Here is a 15,632-nt window from a genome sequence, read left to right as displayed (position 1 = left end):
GAAACTTGAACATTTACGTTTTCTTGTAGCAAGAAAATTATAAAATAGTTTTTTAAAATCGGATATTCTACCAAGTGTGGAAAAATATTCCATATATAATTCAAAAATGTATTAATGGTTTTTAAAATATGCGCTTTTTGAAAATCAAATATTTTAACTTCAAAAGATCTTTCTTTGGCACTTTTCTGAACCAACTTTTTCTTTTCCCCCAGTGTAGCTGCACCTTTTAGCAGCAGTTTATGGCTCGGATGCGGCTCACAGCTCTTCGGGGTCCTGCCAAGTGGCTGTAATGAAAATGTTGTCTTATTAGCCGCAAAATGTATCACAGAAACAGCGACTTCATATGCAAATTACTTTGGGGACTGAATTAAGCATCACCCCCTCCTCTTATAATGCTTGCATACACTCAAAATAAATTTAACCCTAAATTTTAGAAAATCGCCATTAAAATTTCTTTTTTCTAAATACAAGAAAGTTATTTCTAAATCTAAGGAAATTTTTCTTAAGTCAAGAAAGTTTTCCTTAAATCCAGGAAGTTTTTCTTAAATGTAGAAAATGGTTACCATGAACTAAAATCACCCTAAAATCTAGAAAAAATGCCCTTAAAATTAGAAATTATTTTCTGAAAAATAGAAAGGCAAACGAAAATAATAAAATATATTGGCAACACCTTTTCTAAAAATGAGTGTCCTAACCCTAAAATTAAGCTAACCCTAAATAATAGAAACATTTTCTAAAAAGTAGAAAGTTTTTCTAAACTTGTTGTTTTCACATGCTCTGGCACACCAAAATGTTCAATGCCAGAACTTGTCAGCTGCCGGCCAGCTGTACTCGTGGCGCAGACCGTTAAAGCACTTGGTTAGCAATCGAATCGACGCGGGTTCGAGTCCCAGAGCAAAATTTTTTAACTTTTTTTTTTAATGTTATTCTATTTTTTTTAATTTATTTTATTTTATTTTTATTTATTTTTTTACTTTTTTTTATTCCTTTTTTTATTGATGGCAAGCAGTAAACTAAAAATTATTAGGTTTATATTCAGTTATTTACTATATACTACACATAATATAAATTGCGTTAGCATAAATATATACATATGTATACGTATGTAAATAAGTAAAACGCGAATGGTCAAAATTATGCAATTAGTATTCAAATGTGTTGTCCGCTTCACCCTTTACATACATTGCTCGGTTTGCCACAGCAAGTTTAAGTGCTACAATGGCCCAGTATGTAGGCCATTCGCTCCTCGCGCGGGAGACCCGGGTTCGATTCTCACGACGGACAAGTAAAAAATTGTAAGTTTTTTTCATGAACATAAAATATTAACTAATCATAATTTCTACATTCCCAATCTTCCGCAGTCCCGTAGTCCACATTTACAACCACATTTGGCTTTGGTTAGATAAGAAATCCAAGCGCAAATACATAATAATAAATACATAACCTTTAACATTCACAATATACAAGACACAACGCCTGCATATGTATATAGGGAGGAGTACATAATATAAACGTATATACAAAAAAAAATCATGATTGAACATGTTTTTTTGTTTTGTTTTTAATTTCTATTTTTTAGGAAAATTTCCTACTTTTTAGAAATTTTTGCCCTTAAATTTAGTAAAATTACCCTAAAATTTAGAAATATGACGTCAAAAAAAATCAAAAATATAGAAAAATTTGACCCTAAAATTTAGGGCGAGCTTGTCTTGAAGACAAAAGTAGGGCGATTTCCTTGACTTTAGGGTTAATTTTATTTTGAGTGTAGCGCCCCAATTTAACCCATATTTTCTCTTTGGCCTGCTGATCAATTTCGATTAGGCCAAAAAGGACCCCTGAAAAAGGATTAATTATGCCATAAGCTGCAGCCGGAGGAGCAGCTTTCGCAATTAGCATAAGTAACAAGCAATCCGGAACCTGAAGTTAATGTTGCAAGCGGTTTCCCATCCGCCTCCCGAATGAATTGCACGTTTCGTGTTTTGAGCCCTAAGCTCATTTATTAATTGCCAGCCGCGGAAGTAGGCTTAAAAAAATAGAGAACAAAAAAGATAAGTCGCTGCTTTAAATATGAAAATTATTATTTATGGAGGCAAGCGGCTGGGTTGTTCTACAGCTAACACAGATTTACTTTTCCGCCGGCTAATGCTGATGATGCGGCTTTTAATTTATTTGTGCGAGAACTGCGCAGCAAAAAATCATAAAAAATGCGGAGATAGGAGAGAAAAAGAGCAGGCCGAAAAAAAAGGAAAGCCTGGGTGCGGTTATTGATTTTTCCGTCTGCTGATGAGCTGGAACTTTTGCCAGGATATAATGATGATGATGACGACGATGATGGTGGTTGCGGTGGCCAAGGCAAACGCCTCGCTGCGTTTTGTCGCGTTGGCAAATTTGTGTTACTCGCCGAACCAAAGGGAAACGAAAATTTGTGTCACTTGAACACGGAAAAATCATTAAAGCCTTGTTGCAAAAAAAGAAAAATGCTCGCAAATAAATCTCTGCGGGCTGATAAAATAGCAGTGTTTTCCGCCACAGGGAAATACAAATTGGCTCGTGTCCGCATCCGCATCCCTTAAAGGTAAAACACGATAAAACCTTTAAAAAAAAGTAAAGGAAAACGTCAGAAATTAAGCAAAAGACTGACAGACTGAGCTTGATAAATGTGCACTTTTCGCAGGATTTTCCTGCTTTTTCCGCCGCAATGCAGCTGCCAATTAAGTGTCAAATTATGCCAGAGGCGTTTGGGTGGGCGTGGCCTTGCACAATGAAATGCAACAAAAGGCTTTTCATCGCTGAAGAGTTGTGCAGATAGAATACAGACTAAAATGGCGAAGGGAAAACCAAACAACAATAACAACAATTGTAGCCAACAGCAAGGCCACGACACAATTTTCCTTGTTATCTATGTATGACTGTGTGTGTGCGTTTGTTTGTGAGTGAAAGTTGTGGAAAACTCTTGAGAGGCATTCAAAAGCAAAAACATGGCGCTATTTTGCCAAAAAACTTTTTCAATTTGCTGCACAAGAAAAAGGACAAGAGATGAGGAAAATCCTCTGTTGCTCATTTGTTGCATTTAAAAAGCAATTATTTGCAATGAAAAGCTTCTTAAGGGAAAAGCATCGAAAGAAACACAGTAAAAAACGGTATAAAAAGAAAGGAAATTACCATCTTTAAATTATTTACATACAAATTGTCCATATTTATCTGTTCTATTCTTTTGTATGTAAATAATACCAAGTTAAACCTTTAATTTTAAGTCAGTTTAGAAGACTTATAATTTCGAAGGGGCTTGTGTATGAAAATCCTGTAATGACAGATCAGAAATTGTTATTTTATCTCGGCATTGAATATGCAAAAGCACACGAGTGTGGGTGCTAACGAGTTTTTCTGTAGTTTAAGGAACCCTTTTTCGACTGTTCATTGGATTATATGCTCTTGCTCCCCATCTAAATGTAAATGGGCAATTGCAAAATAATAAGCGAGTAGAGGGGAAAATAGAAATGAAAATAAAGTACCAAGTAGCTCAGAACTTGTCTATCTATATATATATATTTAGAAAAAGTTCTTGCCGCTCGGAAGGGAGCCTGGGAACTGGAAAAAAAGTGAGGAAAGAGAGGAAAACAAAAGAGTAACGAAACGAATTTTCAATTTCGTTGTCTAAATAAAGCCGTAAGTTATCTTCCAGCTGGAAAATTGAGTTTCCCCCGGAGTTGAGCTGAGTCGGCTTTTCTCTCTCGTTTCCTCCTCCCCGTAGGCCAAAGTTGCAAGTGCATGTAAATAAATTAGGACTCCCCCCAGAGATTCCACTCGGAGCAATTATTGAGCAATGCTGCCAATGCTGAAAAAACAAAGCCGAGAACGAATTCAGGAATTGGCTAGGGCTATCAATTTTCCTGGGATTGCGGTTTGTTTCCTTACCCTCCCTTTTCCCCGGCCAGACAAACTTTGGCCATTTCCTGCAGAAATACCCATGCAAATGTTTAGCAGGCCACTTGGCTCCCGAAATGTAGCATTCACAATGCGAAATTTTCTGAGAACACACAGGGTCAAAGTGGTTACGTAAAATTTGAAGGGGGAGGTAGAAGGAAAGGAGGAAAGTGGGTCAAAGTGGAAAACCCCGAACCGACACTAAAAACCAAAACTTGCCCTGGCCAAGGATTTTTCCAAATGTTTCTAGCAACTCGGTCAACTCAAGTCACGCACTTTGCGAACATTGTCAAATCGACAATTTACTCGTTAGCAGAACTTTTTCTGAGCCAGAACACAAAGTTGGCCAAAACAGCTTCTGATGTTGCTCGGTAAATTGAAAGCTCCTTGTATTTAGTATTTAGTTTCGAAATTTATTTACAAAATAAAGTCGTACAGGATTTAGCCGGGATTTGTTTGGAGATAAAGAGAAAGGATGCTGATGGCATGTGTGTGTTGTGTGTGGGTAGATTGTTCTTGAGTCTGTTTTATGATGGCACAGCACTTGAAATGAAATTTCAGGCATTAATTATGCTGAATGAGGCTCAGAGTGTGGGTGAAAAAACTTTTTTCCTCAGGGCCATGACAACTTCTGTGATGTTTGTAAAAAGTCAAAAAATATAAGAGAATGAAAGGGGAAAAAACAGCTGCACTTGAGCTGTTGTTTATGCATGAAACGTGCCTTGCAACCATTCTTAACTTCACTCTTCTGTTTTCCGCCCCATTCCTTTATAGTTTTCCCCCCATTTCTTCTTATAGTTTGACTGACACAATTTTCGCTCATTACGAAGGTTGCTCCTTGTCTTATTTTCTCATTTTGCTTGCCAAGTTTTTTTGCTCCTTCCCCTCGAAAGAAGTTTTTAAACGCTTTATTGAAACAATTTCCGTTTTATGGAAATGCTCTTACCCAGCTGGCTGGAATATTTCATTTTCGCTGTCATATATCAAAATGGTGTCAAGCATACGCCATGTTGGCCAGCCAAAGAAGCTGCAGTAGCAGCGGCAGCGGCAGCAGCAGAAGCATCAGCTGCCAGCAAATGCAAATTTAATGCGGCATGCAGTGGCAAAGCATATATATCCCATTCCCATTTTCGGTGCCTGACTGGCAGCAGGTGGTCCTAGGTCCCAGATCCCAGGTCCCGAGTCCCGGCTCCCGATGAAATGACATCATTTAAATTCATGCATGACCCACATTGCACCTCAGGACGATGCAGCATCTGCTTTCTGGCTTTTGCATCACCATCGCCCGCTTCTTGGTTCGTGTTTTATTAACAAAGCAATTTATTGCATAAATTCACATTGCACTCTCGGTCGTTTCGGTTGGCCACAGTTGTTGCCGCAGGTCCCGATCGATCTTCTGCCCCAAAATATTCCATGGGGAAAAGTTTTTACCCATAATCGTTTAAATTGCGGCTGGGCTAGCAACTTGCAACTCATGAAACTGCAAGTTCTGCAGTAGCAGGACTTCATTTAAGACCCAAAAACATGGTGGACACCCGTGTGCCCCCGTGCTAAGTCATGTGAGAGGCTGCCACTCGCCACTTTCTACTTACTGCCTTGCCCCATTTTGCTGACTGCTAATTGCTGCATAAATCAAGCGGCAAAACAGCGGGGCAGGCGGAAAGGCGAAGAGGAGCGCACAAAACGCTTTAAATAAACTCGGCCAGAACGAAAGTGTTGCAAGAGCCGGGACAAACAGTTTTTTCTCTTTTATTTTTGTTTTTTTCCGCATGCTTTATGGCCACTTGGGGTGCTCCTATCCCCTATCCCCCATCCCCTAGTCACCATCCTCCAAATCTCCGACCACCACCCACAATACCGCCCTTCTTTCGCTGGAGGGATATTTATGAGTGCTTTTGGTCAAGCGTTTGCTTGCCAACTGTCCTGCACAGGATGATATATGCTGCGGTGTGGGTTTCAGTTTCGGTGCGCAACGCTGCGTATACGCAATGCAAAAATATTTTAATTAAATTTCAAACGAAACGAGAGGATATGATATGAAGGCAAACAACAAAAACAGTAGCGAAAATGGATATGTATTTGCAGGGATAATGTTTGTGTGCCTTACTTTTATATTATTTTTTCTTTGGGTAGCTTGAGTATATTTGTGGATAAGACAGGATGCAGAACAATTATTTTACCCATCCAATTTGCATTCAAATTGTATCCTGCTTACGTCAGAAAGGGAATTTAATTAATACCATTCTAGAATGATATTGCAAGCGTTAAGGGATTTAAGAATATAAACGCTCAGAACATTCCCTCTTTTGTTAAATACAAAGTCACCAAGAGGTATCCTCACAGTCCTGACTTTCATCCCAACTGAGATTTCACATTTGTTTTTAAATTCCCGTATTTGTTGAAAAGGCAGCCCCCCGGCTTGTGTGCTTTCAATTTTCCGTTATGAATGCCGTGGAACGGGGACACAAATTGTTTGTAAATCCTCGACTCAATGAAACAAATGGAAACAAATGCTCCAAGCTCTGCTGGCAAAATTTAATTTGATCCCGAATAAAAACAAATTTCAATTCTCTTTCGTTGGAAAATTAATTGCTTCCCCTCGCGGCCACAATCACTCAATTTGAGCTCATTCCCCCATTACTCACAGTCGTTGTTGTCGGCCTTGTCTATACACATATAATGCATGTGGCCTAAAATCAGGGGATTGGGGGAGAGGGAGTGGGGTCAACAAGTGTCGCTAGCTGGCCAACTGCCAAGTCTTTTATAGGACATTTCATAACGCGTGAAGAAATTCAATTAAGTTTGCTGCCTCTGCCTCCTTGGTGGGCCACTGTTTCCACTGTTTTGGCCACTGTTTTTATGGCCCGAACAAGCGACAAACGAAATTAAAGTCAATAAACAAGAGCTGGCGTCTGCGGCCGGGAATTGTCTCTGTCATTCGGTTGGCCCACGGCTGTCTCTGGTCTCTGGTCTATGGTCTCTGGGCCAATTGGTTCTGGTCACAGTTGTTGTGGTAATACTCTCTGCCTCCTTTTACCCTACCCATTCCACCTACTACACCCCCGATTGCGGGTGGGTTTTGTACTTGTTTTGGTGCGAATAAACCCCAAAAACCCGTCACAGTCGAAGCTCAGTCAGACAATGGACCCCATGAAATGTGCTCCCCGAAGGCCGGAGGACATGACCCAAGGGTCTCGATCCCTCTTAGCATCTCAAACGCGAATGTGGAACAGCTCAAGGACACACGGGGGCCGTGCATAATTTTCAATGGAAAATAGCTGCCATTTGTTGCTCACAAAGCTTGTGCTTTGTTATGGAGAAATGTCCTTTATTCGTTTTAGGCGACACTTGGGAAAATATTTGGGAAAAACTATTGTTTCTAGATCGTTTCTTTTCCCTAAAATGTCCTTTTAACATTTCCTTAGCTAATTGTAAATAATTTATTTAGAACCCTTTTGAAAGCCCAAGCCTTCCTTTTTATCCCTCCATTTAAACTTTTGGAAATGAAAAAAAATCCTTTGATATCTTAAGAAGTACCAAACATTTTAAAATTAAACAAGAGAGAACGCTATAGTCGGGTGCCCCGACTATCAGATACCCGTTACTCAGCTAAAGGAAGTGCGAAGGAGATCGAGATAAAATCCGCCGTAACTTTTTAACGAATGGTCCGATTTAAAAAATTTCTTCTACATTTCGATAGGTATTGATAAACACAACAAAACTGCATTTTTACTTTTCCAAAATATTGAAATTTTTAAAATCGTATATAAGCGATTGTGGGCGTTAGAGGGGGCGTGGCATCCTTTTGAAACAAACTTGCGCTGCGTAGGAACTCCTAGAATCTGCATGCAAAATGTCAATCTTCTAGCTTTTATAGTTTCCGAGATCTCAGCGTTCATACAGACAGACAGACGGACAGACGGACAGACGGACATGGCTAGATCGACTCGGCTAGTGATCCTGATCAAGAATATATATAGTTTATAGGGTCGGAAACGCTTCCTTCTACCTGTTACATACTTTTGCACGAATCTAATATACCCTTTTACTCTACGAGTAACGGGTATAAATATTTATTTATAATACTTTCTATTAAGATAAGGGAATGGGTATCAGGTTTTTCATACACAAAATTTATAAAAGAAATCTTTTAAGATCCCAATTGATTTGTTGTTCACCCACTTATTCCCTTTGCAGATACACGAAGATCTAGAGAAAGAACCGGACTATTCTGGCTCCGGCTTTGGACCCGATGACGAGGACGCCGAACCCGACCAGCACTCGCACAGTTCGCACAACACGCGCGTCTCGCAGGGCGGCAACGCCGGCATAAACAGTAAGCATAACTCGAACGAGAACTTCGGCAAGAACAGCAAGAACAGCAACAGCGACCTCATCTCGAGTAGATTCAACAACAATAATAATCACAATCAGATCGACAACAGCCAGAATATCAATCTCAATCCCAATAATAACCATCAAACGAATAGTGGCACAATCATTGGTAGTAGCACCACAGCGAATAATAATAATATCAACATCAACAGCCAGAACGGCATCATCAGTGGCAGTGGTAGTGAGATCGGTGGCCATAACTCAATCGGTAAAGATCAAGCTAGTCATGTAAATGTTGGTGTACTTTCCACACCCGCCACAACAATCATTACTACTTTTTCTACTCCTATTCCTTCAATTTCAACAACAAACACACCACCACCACCACTACAATTTTCAACAACAGAAACAGATACAGAAACAGTTTCAGCATCAGATATAGATCAAGTATTAGCTAAGGATCGATCGAATTTAGTTAGTAGTAACATTAGCATTAACGAAAATCCCATCCCAAGATCATACACAACAACACCAACAACAACAATCGCATCTCTATATCCAGCAGCTCATACACCAACACAAACCTCATCCACAATCTCAACAACATCGAGTTCTTCGACACCAACGCCCACGACCACAACAACCACCACAACGACAACGACCACCACAACGGCAGTGCCAACAACCTCTACAACCGAAGAATCCTATCCCATTTCTAACACCACAACGACAACAACAGCTTCGACGATCCCCATACCCTCACAACCAAATCAGCCCATATTCCCGCCCTTTGACAAGGATCTCGACTCGGAGGCCAGCGGTGATGGTCATGATCCCAATATCGATGACGATGAGGATGACTATGAGTATGGCAGCAAGGAGGAGGAGAAAGAAATTGATATCGATGGTCCCGAATCTGGACATGATAAGCCAGATGTTCCCCAACACTCCGATGGTGACGATGGAGTTTTCACCAAGGATGAAATCGATGTGGATGGCGCCGATGAGGATGAAAGTGTGGATAGCGATTTGGGTGGTCCGCGAATCGGTGGCAACGATGGAGATGTTACAGAGCGCGAACGTCAGTGGTTTTTATGTTCACCATTTTACTTTTTTACCTTTCATTATTTTACTTGGTTTATATTTATTTATATAGTTTTGTGTTTCGTTATACCTTTACCATACCTTTTAATTCCCTCTGTTTATTTTTGTATTGCACATCATTTGGTTGTCTTTTTAGTCCCTGCACTAGTCTGTAAAAAAAAAGATGTATCTTAACTCTTATTGTTTGCTGGCTAAGTACTTTATGGCTTTGCTTGGTGCCCTCCGCTTTCTTTTTATGTTGTGTCATTGCACTTTACACAGAAAAAAAGTAAATCATTAAAATATAAACTAGATTTCCTAAAACTTTTCCCGGTGTAAATTTGCTTTGCTTATATTAAGTAGTTTGGTTTGCATTTATGTATACTTGCTTTGCTTTTTTTGAGTAGTCTCCCTGTGTGCACTTTAAGTACCTTAAATTTCAAGTATTTGTTAGTCAAATTAAGTTTCACATTTGGTGTGTGTTTTACATATATGATTTGGTTTATTTGTCGCGCTCTGAAAAGTCTACGGTCAACGCTGCGGGTGGTCTGCAAATTCTCTCGGTCTCAGTCTGTCCCACGTTCTTGTTTTTGTCCACAAGGAATGTCCAATTTACCACATAATTCCAACACATTCATAACCAATTCATTGAATCATTTCCGTTCACTCTGTTTTTGTCGTTCATTCATCGTTTAAGTGTTTAGTTTTAACCTTAAGCTAGATTAAGGCGAATATTTTAAGGATAGTTTAAAAGCTTTTATCGTGACAAACGGTGAACAAACAAAGAACAGAGGCAAAGACAAAGCCAAATCCAAACAATCGATTAAGCTGCAACAGGGAAAGCACTCCATCAAGGAGTCGAGGGTTGGGAGGGTACTACGCCCAGACATTCTGCAATTCTTGCCCTAGGCATAAAGTTCCATTAACACTGTCCCGACAGTTCCGCCTCCTGCGATTTGGTGAATGAAAATCGCCTGGAAAATCGCACTAAGCCGCGCAGTGATTTGGTGCTTTGTTGCTGGGGAAAAACACTTGGTGTGCTTCGCAGGCACTTCAAATGAAAAATCACCGAGTCCTGGCTATGGCAAGGCTCCTGTTCCTGTCTTTGGCGCGTAACTGTAGCCGCTTACTTGAGGCATTGTTGCTCCTGATACGGCTTTGTGAGTGGGTTCACTTGGAGAAATAGTGTGGGAGAAGGTGAGAGTCCTCTAAAAATCAATAGGGGTTTGAATTCACCAACAAAGGTGTATTTTGAATATGCAACAACATATATAAAATCGGGAGGACCGACGTCCTTTTTTTATTGCATACTTTTAGACGTCTTTATAAGCGATTTAAAAACTGTTTATTTCTACGGCACCCAAAGTCTTACAAAATAAGATATAAAAGTATTAAATTATAAATGTTCATTAAATTTCTCGGAGCTCTAAATGCAATATTTCAAATATTCAGTGCCAGCACTTTAAAAATGGTATTAGCTTTTTTATTAATAGTTTTAGAGGTGTTTTTTCAAACCTCTAGAAATTTCATTTTAGTAAATATTTCTAAAAATCTCACGGTATTTCAAAATTTATTTCCGTGTACGTCTCTCACAATCACTGTTTATGGTCCCAACAAAGCGAGCAGTGCACCGTCAGAAACTGAAACACAGCCTAATGGCAATCGAGGGTATGGGCTCTGTGTGTTCTGCGGGTTTATGGCTTTGATGTTTGCTTTGCAATTGCCACGCCTCGACTGAGAGCACAAACACAATAAATATGGTCGGCTTGCGCGGGTGACAAACAGCGCAGGCAATAATTTTGCCATAATTGCGCACAGCTGACCACACGAAACACCGAAGCACGAAATCAAACCCAACGTCGTAGTGTTCCCTCCCCAAATCCAAATCTCCAACCCACAACCCCATCAGGGGCAACAAAGTGCATTTTCCCATCAAATACAGACGCACACATGATGTAGGCACCTTTATTGGTTCTGAACAAACAAAAAGTCTTCAAGACAAGCAGACAATCAATGGAATGGCAAGACAGCAAAGCAATCTCAAAGCCAGCAGCTGGAAAATCCATTTGCTCTTGGAAATCGCATTGAAAGGCAAATATTTATAGCTCCTTCGTATAGCACCGACTCAAAGAACTCTCACTCTATTGCTCTCTGTATCTCGCCTTGATTTCCCCCAGTTTGCAAAACGCATATAAAATCAATTCGAGGGGTTTATTCGCGAGGGCCAATTCAAGGAGCCCTCGTGGGCATTACCTAATTAATATGCCGCCCCTCAAGGGAGCAGCCATGTGTGTGTGCGAGTACAAGGGCTAAACAAGCAATTTGTTTGTCTTAAGCTGTTTGGGGATTCTGAATGGGGGGCACGGGGATCAAACAATGGCTCTGCTAAAAATAAGAAGCCCACACTTGTGCCGAAATTGTGGGTAAGACGAACGGCAGCCATGCCAATTAAATAAAATTTAAACTCGGCTGGTTTGACAGGCAACTGGCATTAAATTTTCGCCTGCCTGTCGATTTCCAGAAAGCAATCTAATTGCACTTGTTTGAGGGGAAGCTTAAGTCAGCCCTTGAAAATTCCAAGCGAAATTTGTCACAATTTGCATTCGTAGCTGAGAAACTTTTTTCATTTCGCATCAAACTTTTCTGGAAATCCCTGCTCATTACCGTGAAATTAGGTGTCAGGATATTTTGACTGGATGTAAGGAACGATAAATTAAAAGCAAGTTCTAGGTTATCTAGTTTAGTGACTTAAAGTACACTATGATAAATTTAATTTCGAATTTAGAGAGATTTGTTTTTGGTATCGTTGTTAGTTTATAGTTATATTCGGAACATACCACATAAGAACTAGCCTTTAAAGTAAGTCTCCCTCTATGTAGTCAACGCTGCTCGACTAACATTAAGCCTTGTAAATACTGCATAACAGCTCATTAACACACGCACAACATTCACACATGTTTACACAATCGTATACGCTCACTAAAACCAATATTGACACTCGAATCAATTTAATTGAATACCCACAACACGAAACAAAACAAAACAGCAACTCTCTGTCTCACTCTCTGTTTTGTTTGATTTTGCTTGCACGTCATGGGCATAAATGGACCTTTCCGCACTGCATCTCTTTCTCATCGCCGTAATGCCTTCTCTTTCTCTCCGGAACAGCGGGCGCAGGTGGCAGCAACGTGCACGAATTGGACCCCAACACGAACGTTAATAGCCAGCCCTCCGACACGAAGGGCATCGATCACAGGCCCAACGGCAACGAAGTGGTCATCATGAGCGAGGACGATCGCACGTCGAGCTTCTTCTCGCAGCCCGGAATTCTGGCTGGTGAGTAAGCCTATATAGGGTGGATCTGTAAAAGCTGAGAATTTTCAACAACTACAATTCCTTGGCCTTAAATAATTGTCTTTGCTAAGCTTCCACAAATATCACTCATACGCCATAATGTTTAAACTATATTTTTGAACATTTCTTAAACTCTGTTATGACTGCCAAAGTGTGAAATTGGTAAAGAGTAAAATCTTAATTGATGTTATTTGTTCATAATAATAAGTTTATAAAAATATGTCATTACACAAATTAGTAAGTCCAATTAAATAATGTTGTGATTAGAAAGCTTTTACAAAAATCACCTGAATGCATTGTGAGGTTTGCAGACATTTCTTTAGAATATTGAACACTTTAAATTGATTTATCTTTAAAACAAAAAACCATGTTTGTACATCTGGCGTATGAGTGATATTTTTCAGATGTTGCATTTCAAAGGCTAAAATTACTAGGAAGTCAGTGATTCTTCTCAAGTCATTAATCTGTAAAAATAAGAGGATAAAGTCAAAGTCTTAAAATGTTACACCGCCGTATTACATGAAAAGATAACTAATATAATTCTCTATTCCGCAGCTGTTATTGGCGGTGCCGTCGTTGGCCTGCTCTGCGCCATACTTGTGGTCATGTTCATCGTGTACCGCATGAGGAAAAAGGACGAGGGATCCTATGCGCTGGACGAACCCAAGCGATCGCCGGCCAACAATTCGTATGCGAAAAACGCGAATAATCGCGAGTTTTACGCCTGAGATAATGGCACGGCGCGCAGGTATTAAGTTGACCACAAGTGCAGGAACAAACTGTGAGGACGATAGTGCGGAAAACTGGACGGAGGCGGAGCGACTGGGTTTGGTCAGGCTCAACTGAATACACTGTGCGGAGTGGGGGTGCATCATCATCAGCAGTCCACTAAAACAAGGATAGTTCATCCGCAGCAGAAGCAGCTACAAAACTAACACAAAAAATTGAAAATTTTAAACATTTTCAAAACACACACAATTTTTCGTGAGGGGTAATTAAAACTAAAATAAAAATAAAAAAAATATAAACAACAAATCGGCAAATAATAAGAAATGAAACAAAAAAAATTGAAAACTTACCTGTAAGTTAATGCAAAATAGACACACACACAGACAGATAACCGACTCTCTCTGCGTGTGTGGGTGTGTGTATGCGACTTTTCTAATTAAGTAAGTTTTAAGCGACAAAAACCAACAAAAATATCAAATATAATTGCAAATAAATCATGCGAAATTTAATATATAAATAATATATTATATATAAATAGTGAAACCAATATAAGGGCGGGCAAAATTAAGCGAATTAATTATGAATTACGAGTATGTAGAGCAAAAGCAGAAGGAGAAGGAGGAAATTGAATAATAACTATGATAATACACACACACACGCGCATCCAACTACATAGATGTAAAGGCAACTTTCGTGCATATTGAATATAAATGTATGGATTATATATGTTAGCTGAATAACGAAAGCGAATTGGATACATCACGATTATCTCTCAACTCTCGATAGACCCCCTCGTCGAACCACCCCCCACACACTCACACACTTAACTCTTTATTTCAACAATCAATTGTCAAACGAAGTCCAATGAAAATAATTATAATTATGAATTGTGCGGCACATAACAAACGGAAATCGATGCATAAATGTTTTTAAGTTATACATAAGCAAAACTATGTAATTATTAGTGTAATTCCTAAAACAAACAAAAAAAAAAGAAAAGAAAAAACGAAAAATACTAAATGAAGCAAAAAACAGATTTATGAACACTGTGAACCTTCCTGGCAACTAAAAACCAACAGAATTGAAATGAAAACAACTATTTCTACTTTTTTCTAGAAAACACAAAACCACGAATATTTATTGAAACGAAGTTAAAATTGAAATTGGAACATGAACAAGAATTCAGAATGAAATGAGATACATGTATCGTCAACGAGAAAGCAATTGTACATTAATTTAGGTTTCCACTTGGGTTTTAGAGTTATTCGAGATTTCCTTCGCTTGACTCAACTGCTTCTTCCATGGCTAAGAATCAAAATCGGATTACGCATTAATTATTGTGCATTTATTTAGTTTTTACGTTCGCTGTCAATGACAATTGTTTAGTTTTGCAAGCAAAATACAAAAGCGAATTACAAACGTTGAAAAACAAAAAACCAGAACAAGAACAACAACAGCCACAGATCATAACCACGACCATGCAATAGTGAAAATTAATTGTTAAGTTTACAAGGCGAATTCAATTAAATTAAAACGGAAGCAGTCCAGCCACAAATGTTATACTCACCTATACCAACCACGCCCCTAAAAACACAACCAACCAATTAGCTGCAATACTTGTTTAATTGTTAGTCAACCAATATTCTCTCTCCAACTCTCATGCCATATTTTCATTGCGAAAAGAAAGTTATGAAAAGAAACGAAACGAAAACTAATATATAACATATAAGTATATAATTAGCAACATAAATCAATTGTGTGTGTAACTGTGTATAATGCATAAATAATGAATTAAACATACTACTACTTCGACAGCAGAGCATATAACAAAGGGAAATTTCGAACATCATCATCAGAACAGAAAACTATTTTCCCCCCTTCCGGAATTCCAACTGAAACTCACACAAAAAACACACAGAACAAACATGAACAGCAACAACAGCAACAGGAACTAAGCAAAAACATTTTTCTGAACACAACTTTTTCTACACTGTAAAAAACGCAACTGCAACTTTTTTGATATGTACAAGTACTATGTTTGTTCTACTCTCGACCCATAGTACGTTTTGTCAAATTTTACATCAACTTTTTTTGCTACTTTGTAAGCGTTTAGTTTGTTAGTTTTTTAAAATGCGCTGAATGTACTGAGAAATTGGTTTTGATTTGCTAAATAAAACTGGTATAAAACTAATTTAAACAAAACATGT

At 38.9% G+C, this 15,632-nt stretch overlaps 1 protein-coding gene across 7 annotated transcripts in view; it reads left to right on the top strand.

Moving 5' to 3' along the window:
• Positions 1-15,627, top strand: part of Sdc (Syndecan) — a 111,731-nt gene extending 96,104 nt beyond the window's left edge. For 3 of the 7 annotated variants that reach the window (XM_044393310.2, XM_044393309.2, XM_044393312.2), the window contains exons 4-7: positions 8,122-8,527; positions 8,822-9,340; positions 12,511-12,678; positions 13,252-15,627. In XM_044393310.2, the coding sequence (XP_044249245.1) occupies positions 8,122-8,527; positions 8,822-9,340; positions 12,511-12,678; positions 13,252-13,424 (1,266 nt within the window). In that variant the 3' untranslated portion in view covers positions 13,425-15,627. The remainder of the gene's footprint in view (positions 1-8,121; positions 8,528-8,821; positions 9,341-12,510; positions 12,679-13,251) is intronic. The other 4 variants (XM_070214137.1, XM_070214136.1, XM_070214139.1 and 1 more) reach the window with 4 other exon arrangements.
• Positions 15,628-15,632: the final 5 nt, after the last annotated feature.

Source organism: Drosophila takahashii, chromosome 2R (assembly GCF_030179915.1).
Source record: "Drosophila takahashii strain IR98-3 E-12201 chromosome 2R, DtakHiC1v2, whole genome shotgun sequence".
Classification (NCBI taxonomy): domain Eukaryota; kingdom Metazoa; phylum Arthropoda; class Insecta; order Diptera; family Drosophilidae; genus Drosophila; species Drosophila takahashii.
The sequence above is the reverse complement of the archived record's forward strand: the minus strand, read 5'-3'. Positions and strand labels throughout refer to the sequence as shown.